The sequence below is a fragment of the Anopheles moucheti genome, chromosome 2, assembly GCF_943734755.1.
Source record: "Anopheles moucheti chromosome 2, idAnoMoucSN_F20_07, whole genome shotgun sequence".
In the NCBI taxonomy this organism is placed as follows: Eukaryota; Metazoa; Arthropoda; class Insecta; order Diptera; family Culicidae; genus Anopheles; species Anopheles moucheti.
The window spans coordinates 61,888,017-61,902,962 of NC_069140.1; the positions used below are offsets into that span (position 1 = coordinate 61,888,017).

Genomic DNA, 14,946 nt, shown 5'->3' on the forward strand with positions numbered 1-14,946 from the left:
GGTATATAACAAGTTCGTTTAAAATTTACTCAAGACGGTACAAAAAACATCATTTAGGTTCAAATATATTACTTTTATTTTATTTATTCTCTTATAATCATACTATCCGTGCTATTGTATCCCTTACTATTGCGCCTCGTTATTAGCGCCAGTTCGCTCAAACTCATTACTAAGATGTGCAACAAGAAGCAAAAGAAAGTTTTTGTCTTGTATCTTGTTGTGATTTTTCTTAATGTCTGCAGCATGTGACAATATTTTCAACCCATCGGTTAACAAATTCAAATTGTAAACATTTCTGTCATTAAACAAGTTGAAATATGCGATTGGCAAATTTGTTCGTTTGTTACAGGCGGCATGCCTGTACGTCTGTATGTGTTTTTGTGATTTTAGAGAAACAAGTACATTTAAAGGTAACAGTTGTTTGTAGCCGACTTTTTTAATTTTTTAATCGAAGATCGGTGCTCTTTTATCGATACACTCTATTCTCGTTACTTATCTTTAACTTTTACTTCCACTAGTGCAGATGATCATGCGGTTCGCTAATGCTATTCGTTTTCTTGGAAATTTTTACTTTTGCATGTGATTTAGACACGAATGAACCGTGAAGTAGAGTTATCGTGTGGGATCTCTACTTGATATTCAAGGAACTTGGATAACAAAGCAAGAAAAAGGACCTACAACAATTCATCGAACAGAGAACGGATACAAAAACTACAACGTTGTTTAAAGCACGCTAATGTCATAGAATTTAGCGTTGTTCTGTTTTGTTTCTGTATTACATATTTCGTTAATAGTAATTTATTGGATTTCGTTTATTAACTTCACAAATGAAGTCTACACTCAGCATGCACATTACTCTTCTCTACGCTTTTTGTTACGATAGGACATCATTTGGCAGGATACTCTTTACTACACCGAACATATGTGGGTCTGCTGTTGGTTTGCTTAGAAGTAACCATTATACTCCAAGTTTTCAAGATTGATCACAATCGTTTTTATATGTGTTTTTTTCATAACAATTCTTGTAATCAGATTGGACGATCTGTTACTATCTGCTTTTTCAGTGTAGCCTTCGAAAACATTACACTTTTTATTATAATATTGATAGTATTATCATATTATGTGGAGTAGATGAGCAATAGTTAAAAATTTGCTTACTTGTTCCAGTTAAACAACTGACAGGTAAAATATAACATTTGTTGTATCCATGCTTTTGCTATGATTTGCAATAATCAATTTTGCGTTCATTGCATTTGCCGTCTATTGCAAGTATTCATCCTTTTTTCATTTCGGTTTTCAGATTGGGTTTTGGTTGCCAGCGGTTCGTTTTCTTTTTTTTTTATTCATTTTTGACCATAAAAACGTTAGCCTGTTTGCTTACAAAACTATCATCTATTACAAAACCAATAGTAAGTGTCGAGCAAAAATTCTGTTTGATCAATTATACATGTTACATGATTTTGTTTTCCCTACACACCTTTATTGTACCAATTTGTTTTGTGTATTTCTTCGTGTTTACACATGAAAGCAAAAGTCGGATAGCAGATTTTTAAAATCTGCCAATTATCTGTTTCTAGTACATCTCTCACACTTATTTACTAGTACAATTAATTGAAGTTTTACTTTCATCTACATGGGATGTGGGATTATAACATTAATGCGTGAATATTATGCTGTTATTGAAAGCATAAATTGAACAGTAATTTGAATTAAACGAAATTTTCATATCAATTTTCATATTTTTTTGTTCCAAGCTTTGTAAAACTGATGCGGCCCATTCTATTAGATCGATTGTGCACACAAATTATATATACATACACACCATAGCCTTGTCTCGCGTAAGCGTGTACATCGAAATTATCAATTGTGCTACGATAAATTGCTTCAGCCAAAAGTTGTCGAAAGAACTATGATGGAAGATAAACAAAACTAACATTGCTTGCAGAGTTTATAGTACAAAAACTGGTACAAATTCAAATTTTCGGTGGGTTTTTGTAGCACTTTCCACCCCTATACTGCACATATTAATTTCGTGTTGATTAAATAAACTTAATTTACTGGTTTATGTTAACGCAATTATTTACAACCCGTTTACATATTTGTCTTTTTGCGTAAATTAAGTGAAGAGTGATATTTGTTAATGTTGAGTCTCAAATTAATCACGTACTGATTCAAAGCTTGGTATAAAAAATGAAATCTGATTAATGTGTTATGTGAAAAGGGTATTAAATAATCCATTTTAGTTTTCATTACTGGAGTATAAATCATTCTGAATGTTACAAGTAAAGGTCAAACAAAAAAAACAATACAAATGCAATCTGCATAAGCGACAACTTTACGAAGAACGCATTGATTAAACTCGCGTTTATCAGAATCTTTAAAATTTAGTACTACAAATTTAGATTAAAAAAATACAATCAAATCCAAATGCTAATAGCAAGATCATTTTTAATATTTTATATCGAAAAGAATGCGTGTTACATCTTCAAGAAAACTTTGTATAAGAGAGTTGCAAAGCATCGAGTGGTGGAAATGAAGGGTACAAAAATGAAATGATACACTGTCATTCCTATCTGGTAGGTGTTCCCCATTATTATAGAACAAAATAATGCAGATCATCTACTTTTTAATAATTAAAATACACTAAGAAGGTTAAGCGCAACGTATCCAATTTAGGTCGAACTACACAATATACTGCTATTGAATGATAATTTCTTTTAGCATTTTCTGCTGCATACTTGCAGTTTGGAATATTTATTCACTGCGTGTTAGTAAATAAAACGCGATATTTTGGAATTATTATCAATGTAAAAATATAACGGCTATAATGCATATTGTGTAAAATAAGTAATTTTTCTAAATGTTTGTGCTACACGAAAACGAACATTTAAAATATCATGAAATATTGAGGATTTCAACAAATTTATGTAGGGGGCCAATTACAAAGAGTGAGTGAATAAAATTAAATTGCAATTCATTCTGCAAAAGAAAAATGGGATCCCAAAGTTATCATCATTCGTATTTCAAGTGTTGTGTCTGGAAACATATGCGTTAGCGATTAGATAAATGTTTAATTCACTACGCTAAACAATAACATTTGTCTTGGTCATTATGCAATTCTCGTAGCATAAAGTTAAATTCGCGCAAAAGAGTCTTAAAGCTAACCAAAGTAAAGGAAATAAAAAGCTGAATCGTACGTTGTGCTAGTTAAGCTGTCACTGTATTCTAGCTAAATAATATTCATATTTATACCCTCTAATGTGTTTCAAAGCAAAGGAAGAATTTGGAAAAAAAATTGCGCATAATAATAATTGACCACATTCAACATATGTTGATTATGTAAACATATTGATAAACTGATCGGAAAAGAATTAAACGCAAACTTTTAGGTTCGTATGGTCGTTTGTAAGCGTGTCTTTATGCGACAGCACGTCTTTTCTACATTCACACAAGTTTGAACGATTTAACGTGTGACTTGTTTTCAGAAATTCTACAGCTACTTTTTTACGACAGGAGGCTAGTTTAAAAATTGTTCGGTCTTACTTTCTTCATTTTACGCCACTTCATTACTAATTTCCGATTAATTTGTCCAACTGCTTGCTTCTGGTGGTTTTAGTATGCGTGGTTGTTGTTGCATTAAGATTACTATGTCTATTATAACTTTGTGATCTAGCTTTGTTTTGTACTCTTCGTATTTTTTTAATATGAATATTAGTGTTATTATCGTTACTAGGGCTATCATTTTTGCTATCAACGTTACTACTAAAGCTACTACTATTGTTACTGTTATCACTATTCTGATTCAAAGTGTGATTGGTATTGGGTTGGTGAATGGCTTTTGTGTTGTTGAAAATTGGTTTTACTGAGGCAAAGGGCAAGCTTGTTTCATAAGAACTATCATCATGCGTTGTGCTGGTAAAATTTTGTATTTCATTCATCTCTCCTGATGCGTCTGTACTGGAATACACTAAGCCGAAACCCGCATTTTCAGTACTATTAGACGCACTTTTGTTATCTACCAGAGGCAACGGTACTGACGAGATGAGCATACTTCCATTCTCTGAACCTGGCAGTGCAGCCGATGCGTGCATTGCTGATGATGAAGTTGACGATGAATAAGATGCTACTATTGATGCCGAAGCAAACGGAGGATTAAGACATACTAGTCCATCCAAACGCGCTGGATCCTTTGCATTAGTGCAATCAGTAATGTAGTTTTCTGCCGCTGTTATAGAGTCCAATTTTCTCTTCAGTCCTGGCTTCGTCAACATTGTGGTAGGAAGTGGTTCTGCAGATTCCGAAAGCACCAGCGACTCCCCTCCTTTCGCTCTTGGCGTTTGAGAATTATGTTCAAGTTTATCCTTATTTTGTCCTGGGTCGTCTTTTTTTCTATTATCTTCTGCATTTCCAGTAGCAACATTACGACCAATACCAATGGATAGCAAATCGATGTCATACGGTACCATGCTTTGGCTGCCCAGGGTCTGCAGCTCATACGAAGGCACTACCTGCCCGTATGGGTTCGTTGTTGCAGGGCTTTTTGAACGCCAATATTGTAGCTCAGTTTTGCATTTATTCAATTCCTGTTCAAATAGATAACTAAGTTAAATCCAAATTTTGCTAAACTATAGCAAGTATATTGTTAAAATTTGTAATAATCTGAATCTTTTCCAGATGCCTGCCAAATAAATACGGAACACACGAGTTCAACCTATCGATCTTTAAGTGTAGTATGGGATGATTTTTATGTGTTATTTTAAAAATAGTTGACAAAATATAAAATATTCAGATACAAGTTAATGTATTTAATTTATGCACAAAATAGCGATAACGCATCCGATTAACGTGTGTATCACATCAGCTCCAAAATGAAAATGTAAAGTTCAGTCAAAAACTAAATTCGATTTTATTCATACTTTACCTGTAGAACCGTTGAAAATTTTCTAGAGAGTTCATCATTCTTTTTATCCGTTTCATCAAGTCTATTAGCAAATTCGAGTGTTTGTTTTTGTTGTTCAGCTAATAGTTTTTGTTGTTCCGTTATTGTTTTGGCCTGTTCGGTTGCTTTCCGTTTGCATGTACGCAGTTCACTGCGTAACACCGTCAGCTGATTATTGTACCTATGAACGAATGGCAAAGTAATATTCACAAGATGATTACACAAAGGTTTCACAACATATTTCAAGATAGATTTTTAGGATTTATTTTGTAGTTTCTTACCGTTTCATGCCTTGCTTGATCTTACGTATGCCTTTCCGCAGTACCATATTGCTTTGCGGAGGGGACGACGTATTAGAATGTGATGTGTCGCGGGAAAGGATTGACGATGACGTTTCCAGGGCCGCAAATGATTTTGTACTATTAGCTGAAATTGCAATAGTTACCATTGTAGAGTTTAAAACATCGTACTTTCATTACTTATTACGAGCGAGTTTATAAAAACGTACTGAAATATGCAATGTCAGGTAAATTTGGCTCTATGTGCTCCTTGAAATATTCCATAGCCATTGTGGAGAGATCAAATAGCTCATCGGTCACTTTAAAGGGTCGATCCAAGGATGTTGACGTACGAATGTAGTTTAAAACTGAATACACCTCATCTAGAATCTGTACATCGACGGAATGTAATATAATTATACAGCATATATTATCTAACTTAAATCTCATCCCAGTTAGCATCTGCAAGCAAATAATAAAACTACCAAAACTTACCCCACCAGGGAAAAAGCAGCAATGTTTCCTTTCGATATGTTTGCCAAATGTCATTTGTAGTAATGATAGGCGCATATAGCATGTCTCTAGGATATCACATTCGCAAGCTAATGGATGATTTCTTCGGGCAGATTCTCTGTGACAATAAAAAAAATGCGCAAGGTAAATCATACAATTATTTCACATAATTAGGGACACAAAGTTAATATAATAAGAAAACTGTTTCTTTGGCAGTTTCAATTACCTGCGGGGCATTTTAGCTTTTACAGTTTGAAACCTGGCATGCATTTGATTTTGTAGTTTTTGAAATGTTGAATTCAAAATTGAACAGCATACTTTATTCATTTGGCGAGATATCTGAAATATTTCATTTAATAACAGTTATAGTAAGGCGCTAATATGTCACTCACAATTAATGATAAGTACTTACCACTCGCATGTGGGCTATTTTTTTATACCCTACGAATGAAAATATGTGCCCCAATATCTCTGTCGGCAGATCCATAATGTTTATATCTTGGCGCTGCTGAACTTGTTGATCATTTGAAAGGACACACGAGTCAACGTTGCTCAAACTATTACTGGAGCAGGACGGCACGGCCCCGTATGAAGTCAGAGACGACGGCTGGAGGATGTGTTGTGAGAAAGCTGCTTTTGTATTCACGGTGGACGTAATCGTCACAACATTCGGAGATACGTTAGAAGTCGATGCTGTTGGTACTGTGCGACAAAGATGTAAACTAGATTCTTCTGATGTAGCACCAGTCATTTGCCTTGTTGAGACCATCTTAATGATTTTCCTAAAAGAAACAATAGGCCTAATTATTGATAGACATTTGGTAGACAGTTTCAATAACAGTAATCATTTATATGATAAATGAAAATAATCTTCTATTCAAACAATTTATTTTGTTGTATAAATAATTAAAAACATACGACAGATGCATTACAAACACCCAGTTTTTGTGTGCCTATTGCATATTCTAAAGTACACAACATGAATGAATAGAATGGCGAATGAATAGAATTTTAGTGCATTCCATTTAGTAAACTATTTGTTTCTTTGTTCAATTTGTGTCGGAGGTACCTTAAGCTTCCAACCGATGGTGTCTTCCACCAGTTTAATCCCATTCAGTGTACTAACCAAATTATACAACTTATATTCGTTTGCAGATGCAGATATATATGCTTCGGGATAATTTCTAGTTTTGACACTTCGGCGATGAGGCTAGTCGCCATATCTAAGTACCGTCGTGTATATATTGAACTAAGCAGTCGTGTATATCTTGAACTGGCCTGCTTAAGTGAAAAAATTAACTCTTCGAAAATCAGGGAAATCGAAAACTAGAGTTTTCAAAAATTAGTATGTAAGTGTAAATATGATATAAATACAAATAACTGTAACAAAATTAAGAAATTAAAACCATTAAACCAAAGTCAAAGTCTTGGAATTTACATTTTTTAAATATATTTTTGAATTTGATTACCATTGGCCGTTTTAGTTTAAAAAATTGGTTAGATTCAAAAAATTAAGGAATACATGCCAAATAAATAAGAAGATAATGGATGTAAATTAATAGAGGAAACAGTACTGATTTTCAAAACAGCACAAAATAATTGTTATTATCATTTTTTATAACAGCAAATGAAATCTATCAATTTATTACTATTGCAATTTTTCATGCAGCTCATTTATTGCTATATTGCATCATAATGATGATATTAAGGAATAATAAGAAAATAAAAATGCTAAAAGCTTACCCTTTCTTGGATTCCAACTGGTCACAACAGCTTTAATATCCTGTTGGCAAATACCGGTGGTTTGCTTATAATCTCTCTTAACACCTGCGCCTACAAGCATTATTAAAAGTATGTACACTTTAATAAAGATCGTAACAAGAGTTAATTTTTCAATAAATAAACAATATTAAACATGTCTCCTATACAATTCTTTCGGCAAAAACAGTATAAAGATAATATAACTTCTTGTTGCAAAGAAAGCCATTTAAAATTGTCATATTTGAAACTAGTGCCGTGCCTCTACAGCGGTGGATCATTGTGTTTACACTATATTTCATCGTTTATCTAAGAGGTTTTCACAGTAACCCGGTAAAGCTGATCGCTCACCGCTCGCGGGATACAATTTTATATACATACGGGATACAGCAATAATTATGTTGGATGGATCAATTCTCGCTTAATGGTAATAACCAGAGACCAGCATACACCTAATAGCGAATTCCACATTTTCTCTCTACTTCTAAACTTTTGATTTTTTTAGAGTTACCTTTTGTACCCTGTAGTTTACAGATTAAATATGGGTAATATTTATAAAATAGTTTCAAGTTAATTTTTAGAATCACAACAACAGCTAAGTTTACGTGCAGAAGACGAGCAGATCTGCGTGATGATTTATCGATAAACTGTTTACGTACAGTAGTTACAGTTCCTCCAATGTTCCAAATTGTATAAATTTTCGAATGAGTCTTGTGTGGAAAAATGTTCCCAAGATTTTGTTAGTGTTCGCTAAGCAGAAGCTTTTGTCCAAAAGCTGATCAATGATCAAGGCAACCAATCGAAAAATGCTTTGTGAAAGATAAATAGCTTGATTATTGGAATCGATCGAACTTCACACAACACAGCAAAACCTGCAACATCAAGCACTGTAAAAAAATATTACACTCACATCAGTACTAACACACAGTGTGAATTGGTGAACTTATTTAGATAGTAGAACACTTTTGTTACATGTAATTGCTTTATGTAGAGTTAGACAAGTTTCAATAATGGCTCGGATCAGTTTCAGTAGCTGGCTGCAACAATCAAAGACATTAGCCAAACAGGCGCAATAGAACAGCTTGCTATGTTTCAATTGATGGTTCTTCACTATTTGTTTCTCTCTTCCTCCTAATGTATATTTTCTCCCTTGCATCCTCTCTCGCATGTAAAATAATTCGATTCGGGATTCAGTCAGACACACAATCAATCTACGTTCGAGCAAACTTTACACGACAAACAATAGCACAATCCTTTGCGATTGGAATTATGTTTCAAACGTACTCAATCGCCATGAATTGTGCGTATGACTCTCGATTCTGTAACTTGCTTAGCTAGCTTTGAAATTTCCATTATTCTCGTGAGGCTGTTCTAGCTACACCCTGTCCATCATACCCATATCTGTCTCTTGTGTTGGGTATATATTCGGCATCAAATATACATTCCGTTAAAAACAACAATGTTAATTCAACAATATTTGGAACGGATCAGGTCTACAGACTCCTATAGTAGTAGGTGAGTGTAGGCAATACTTGAGGTACATGTTCAATGAACGTGTAATACTGTATGCAAAGAGGGTTAGAGATACAATTAATTCACTTCCGCGTTTCGCGTCTACCGTGTTTTCATCACTTATTGAATTTCCTTCCTATGTTGGTAAAAGTTTAACCAAACAAACAGTGCCTTTTCAGACCATACATCAATCCTCACGCACATCAAACACTGTCGTCACGGAAAATAAACGATGGCAAACTTACAATGAAGCGAGCGCCTTGGCGATAGCTGCCAGTACACTGCACGGAATATTGGCCACAATTTACAACGTCGTAACTGCTTACATTCACGGAACACCACGAAGGCTCTGCAAACGTTTCGATCTGATTGTTAGAATTTAACGCACGGTGATTACAACAACCACGAACTGGTTGCCACACGTATGGAAAAATTGTCCCGATCCTACAATTTTTGTTTCTTGTCTGTTTCACTGTTCAATCGCGTAAGAAAAAAAATTAACCAATCTGTTTGACAGATCAAACTGCCAAATACACTGAAGGCCGAAGAAATCAAACTGACGTCCCATGAAACGGATTTTTAAACATGATCATGCAATGGCATGGGCCGTTTCTTACTAATTAAATCTATTGCAGGATTACTTTTCTCGATTACAAGGAGTTATGTATATCAACTTAGAAGTATTGCACGTATTTTTTCAAGCTAATCCAAAACGCATTGGCAAAATCAACCATTAGGCGAGCTTAATTGTCTGCACTACAACCCGGAAAAATCCAAAATTCAATGCGAACCGGAAGCGTGTAAAAGATATACCAGGAAGAAAATAATACGAAGATTGAGCTAAACATATGCGTAACTAAATCATTCAAGTAATACCAGAGCAATGGCCGATATAGCTGATGTAAAGGTATGTAATGTATAACCCGTAATCGCTTTGAAAACTTGCATCAATCGTACCAATTTGCTCGTGAGGATTTTTATTTGAACTTTTTAACGATGCTATGAACAGAAACTGTGAGCTTGATGCTTGGACCACGATCAATAAGTTGATTTTTGGGTTTATTTTTTTTGTATCGTCCCAAACTATCGAGACGCTAAAAGCAGCAATTAGAATAAATGCGAACACAATTTTCAATACAGACTATTCACTTTTGCCTACATGTACATGCGTTTTTATTGAAGCTGTTTTGTTTCGAATTTTACTTACATATATTTTTAAAACTATCTCGTTTAAAAATCGGAATTTTATAATAAACTCGTTTGTACTACATAATATTTTCATGCATGCTGTAGAACATCTAGGGGTACAATATTATTCGGCTGCGATCTAGTTGTACGCTAATATTGTTAACAACAACATACGCAATGTCCAAAGCATTCATACAACTATTGCCTGTTGTAAGAAACTGCGTCGAGCCTTTAAAACTCGCGCATCAATTCGAACTTTTTTATAGGATCACTTATTTATTAATATTTTCGTTCCGTCGGATATAATCAAAATCTTTAAATATAGAAAATTTTAATCGACTTTACCACCCGTTGTGGTATCGGTTTACATTGGCCAGTGGCTGACTATTTGTAATTTGTTATTCGAAACTGTCAATTAGTCAGTCCCGCGTATGATGGGCCGTAAAGAACCAGTAGCTGGCATCGAAAGGACAGCATCCGGACTGTTATTGTACAGCAAGAATGAAGTAATACGTAAATGAAATTTGTATTAGCACATAACGAGATATTAACTTTACAGAAATAAGATTAGTTTTCCGTATTGAATGCAAATTCCTTAATTTCAAGTAAGCAACGACCGTACTCCTCCAAAATCATTAGTTCGGAAGTACGCATGCTGCAGCCACGCTTCATACATTCATCTGCCTGTGCCACCATGCACTGAACGGTTGCTTCTATTACATCCATCGTCATAAAGTTGTGCGGCTGCTTGGTCGGGGGTAATTGAGACAAATCGGTATCCATAAATGAAGCAGAGCGTTTCAATCCCAGCATGTCTGAGCTAGAACGCCCAGTAGTGCCTTCTTCAGATTCTACTTTGTCAGGTATGATAAGAATGTTGCTATTGGATCCTTCCTCAACGGACTTTGTCGATGCATCGTTGGAAGAGTAGTACTCATAAACCATATCGAAATTTTCAGTATTGCGACAACCTGCGAAGGAATGAAAGTTATGCATCGTACCATTCATATTATACCATCTTTTCATCACCCAATTTGGAGCTACACGCATCTTACCTACGCATTTACAATTGCTGGAACATGGTATTTTGCCTTCGTAACATTCGCAGTAATTTTTCAAACATCCAGACCGTTTGCAATTGCAGCCTTTCGTGTGTAAGCGCGTTCCATCATCAGCCGCTCCGATTGATCCAATTTTCGGCCTATCATGAACGGTACAGAAAAAAAACGTTACTAATAAATACCATCACTAAACGCAATGGTTACACGCAGCACATACTTAAAAGCATTAGGATTGCGCTCCAACGTTGAACGAACCGCTTTTTGGCGTTCATGGTCGTGATCGAACGTATTAAAGCAATCTTTGCAGTTGCAGTTGTAGCAATATTCCCCATTAGCGAAACAATCGCAGTACAGCTTCAAACACTGAGACTTTGTGCAATTGCACGGCCTTTTTTTATATGCCTCTTCCGGAAATCCGAAGCTGGAAGTGGTCAGCACCCGCGAGACCTCTTTGGAAGCATCAGTCCCTCCTTTGCCGGCCGTGCTGGCATTCGATTGTGTCGGATGACCCAAATTAGACTTGACCGGTTCTACAACAAGCTGTTCCTGCTTTTGCATCACCACATGTGTACCACCGTCTTCGGTCGAGGCGGATGCACCGTTGGAAGGGAGCTGTGACTTTTGCACCCCTGTTTGAATGGTATTTAATTTTTTGCTGGCTTCTTTCGCTAGCACAATACGAGTTGTACCAGAGTTGGCCTTCGAGTTCAAAATAATCTTTCTACCAGCAGATAGAACGGACGGTTTGCCGATAGCTGTTGTGGTGGTCGTTGGTATTGCCGCTAGGTTTGTAGTACCATTGCGTATAACGAATGTTCTATTGTTTTGCATTACAAATTTCGATGGACCTGGTTGGATGGTACCTTTGGTACTTGTTGTAGAACCAGCGTTGATCACGGTCGAAGCAGCGGAACTCGAAATGTTGCCACTTGTCTTACCAGGCGATTGCATCACTATCTTCTGCACGGCGGTAGCGGCTGGTCGCTGATTTAACAATCGCACATATTGTACTCCCTTCCCACCAGGCAGAGTGACCGCATGCAGTGGTGCATTAGAAGGTGTGATGATTTTTTTTGTTCCAGTGTTCGGGATAGCAGGCTTTAAAATTACCTTCGACATATCGTTTCCTCCGGTGTTTGGAATGGTTTTCATTATTTTGGTTGTTCCTGCCAAAGGAATTGCTTGACCAACTGCTGGTTTGCTCATACGTACCATCGTTCCTTGCAAACCCGAAGGTAAGGCTGTTGCTTGGGGTACCATTTTAATCGTACCTCCAGGAATCGTTTTCATTGTGATCGTTTTCATCGTTTTTAGTCCAGTTCCCGCAGACATTGGTGTGGTTTGAGGCTGAATATGCATCACCTGTGCTTTTGCATTCAGCACTACTCTATTGGTTGCATTTTGTTGAGATGTGGTGGTGGGATTAGAAACAGAAATTATTTTTTTCATTGCCGCAGGTTTGTTGGAAACGTTCATGATCATCGTGCCTTCCGAGTTCAATAGCCGATAGGATGTTGTTGCCATCGTGGATGGTAAGGAGGATCGTGAAGTGTTCAGTAATTTCATCGGTGTTGTCGTAGTTGGTGCAATGGTACTATGTGGTACCACCACCACTTTCGAAGATGCTCGTTCCGTCGCGGAATTTTTGCCGATCTTTTGCGAACCCGAAATAGATGCTGTATTTTTAAACCCTTGAATTGTTTTGCCGCTATCGAGTAGTTGAATATTGCTGGGTTTTTCATCATCTTCATAATTCTCGTACTCCTGGAGTTGAATAAAAAAAACACACTTCAAAATAAGCATAAACCTTTGCTTACGAATGCTACTTCTATCAACAACTTGCCTCGTCAGTAGTCACCTCCGGTTGGTTGGATTCTTCCACTAATTCTTCCAAATCGCTACTCATGGTACCATGTTCCAGTTCATCAGGCTCGTCTTCCGTTGCATACTCTACTAAATCCTGGGAGTCGTTGCAGGGTTCATCCTCGATATGTCTCGATTTTTCCATTGTCGAAAAATATGCTGGCTACAAAATATTAAAATATGATTATAGTTTACATCACTACTATGAACAGTCGCATTTTACCACCTCACGGTGTTTATGTCAGAGTTTATACAATAATGTCATTCGATACTAACTTTAGATAACTTAATATAAACAACTTTTTGTGCAAAACATGCTTACAAAACCTGTCGTCACACTTCACCAATCGTGCAACAAAAAGGAATGATTTTCACCATTCTACATCAAGATCCATTTTGAATCTTTTGAATTCAAATTCAAAACAAAAACAGCTTCTTTGCCGTGCCCGGAACTGGGGGAAGCTGTCCAAATGAATAATCGGAAGATTCACGGTGGGAAGTGGCATTTTTGACTGCATCGTTTTCGGGACGGTCCGCTTGAAGGCAAACGGGCATACATACTCACCAACCAAGCGCAATATATGCTCAAATTTTACTGTACGGCACTATTTGTAATGCACGCGTTAATCTGCGCCCAACAACTATACCCGTAGCCGTCAACATTATCAATAGCGCCCATGCAATCGCTAAGTGTTTTCCTTTGCACTGGGTTCTGCAGCAGCAACGTCCCAACTCACGCCACACGTTTTACCAACCGAATTGTTTCAATTACACAAACTATATTGCAATCCTTCTCGATACCACCCGCAGTTGCGTCACGGGAAACTAGCCATTGGTTAAACTCATAACTTTGAAACCTGGTCGGTTTCTCATCATCAGTTTTTCACCCAAAACGACGCGTGTGTATTTACACTCCGGAGCGTTTCTGGCCCACATTCCACTAGCACAAGCTATGACGGACCGCACTTAGCATAACTTACCGTCCGCTCCTACAGGCCAATGATGGCGTTTAAAGGCGAATGGAAAAATAATTTTCAAAATCAAATTTTTATTCCTCCGTTTTTATTCGCTGTTTAATTCTTTTTTGATGCTGTGTCGTGATGTCAAAAACCTGCGAGCAGTTTGATCTTTTTTTCGAGCAGAACGCTTCAATCGTGCAGCTAGACCAAGGTTATTAGAGAATGCGTATCGGGTGAAAATTTGCTCTAGCAGTTGCAGTACGCAAACGATGCGCAAAATTTGATCTAAAACCATGGAAACTTCTTGTTTCTTCTATTATTACACATTATTGCTTTGTTGTTTCCTATTAATACTAACCACTAAATACGATTAGGCGATACTCTGGCGATCTCTGGTCGAAATTTTGTAGTTTTTTTATTTTGTGAATATGGGGCGCACTACAAGGGTCGGCGAACCAACAAGTGATCTTTGCTATCCATGGGGAAAACACAAACCTTTTGTTTGTAATCTTTGAATATTTTATTTGTGGTCAACGGATACTACGCTTAATTATTGTGTGACTCACATGAAAAGTCTAAAAAGTTGGAAATTTACACACATGAAAGAATCTTATCGTTTGAACGCACAACGATTGGCCAATCCTTTTCCAGCTGTTTTTTTTTGTCGTAGGGTTTGCCATCAAAGAGTCGTACCGCCTAATCGTATCCATTTCGTATGGAATAGCCGTATCTTAATAAAACGTGGTAAAGAAGAAAAATTGTTGATCTACAAATTTTTCCCAATTTTATAACGGTAGAAGACTCGATGACCTTATTTATCCATGATTCTTAATTTACGATAAGATCAGCCCATAGTGCCCTATTGAATCATGCAT

At 36.5% G+C, this 14,946-nt stretch overlaps 2 protein-coding genes across 4 annotated transcripts; both read right to left on the reverse strand.

Annotated features, from left to right (window-relative positions):
- Positions 1 to 96: 96 nt before the first annotated feature.
- On the reverse strand, positions 97 to 9,303 carry LOC128309872 (probable serine/threonine-protein kinase ndrD). The gene is made up of 9 exons (XM_053046360.1): positions 9,246 to 9,303; positions 7,474 to 7,563; positions 6,143 to 6,512; positions 5,957 to 6,069; positions 5,713 to 5,848; positions 5,448 to 5,607; positions 5,221 to 5,365; positions 4,922 to 5,120; positions 97 to 4,583 (listed from the first exon to the last, which is right to left on the reverse strand). The coding sequence occupies exons 3-9, from the start codon at positions 6,497 to 6,499 to the stop codon at positions 3,570 to 3,572; spliced, it is 2,124 nt and encodes a 707-aa protein (XP_052902320.1). The 5' UTR covers positions 6,500 to 6,512; positions 7,474 to 7,563; positions 9,246 to 9,303; the 3' UTR covers positions 97 to 3,569.
- A 940-nt stretch (positions 9,304 to 10,243) lies between these two features.
- LOC128309871 (protein lin-54 homolog) lies at positions 10,244 to 14,190 on the reverse strand. 3 transcript variants are annotated; one of them, XM_053046359.1, is made up of 6 exons: positions 14,093 to 14,190; positions 13,093 to 13,275; positions 12,360 to 13,013; positions 11,467 to 12,263; positions 11,244 to 11,389; positions 10,244 to 11,159 (listed from the first exon to the last, which is right to left on the reverse strand). In XM_053046359.1, the coding sequence occupies exons 2-6, from the start codon at positions 13,255 to 13,257 to the stop codon at positions 10,756 to 10,758; spliced, it is 2,166 nt and encodes a 721-aa protein (XP_052902319.1). In that variant the 5' UTR covers positions 13,258 to 13,275; positions 14,093 to 14,190; the 3' UTR covers positions 10,244 to 10,755. The 3 variants fall into 3 exon arrangements, with proteins under 3 accessions (XP_052902319.1, XP_052902317.1, XP_052902318.1); XM_053046357.1 differs by having other exon boundaries at positions 11,467 to 13,013; XM_053046358.1 differs by lacking the exon at positions 14,093 to 14,190 and having other exon boundaries at positions 11,467 to 13,013; positions 13,093 to 13,335.
- Positions 14,191 to 14,946: the final 756 nt, after the last annotated feature.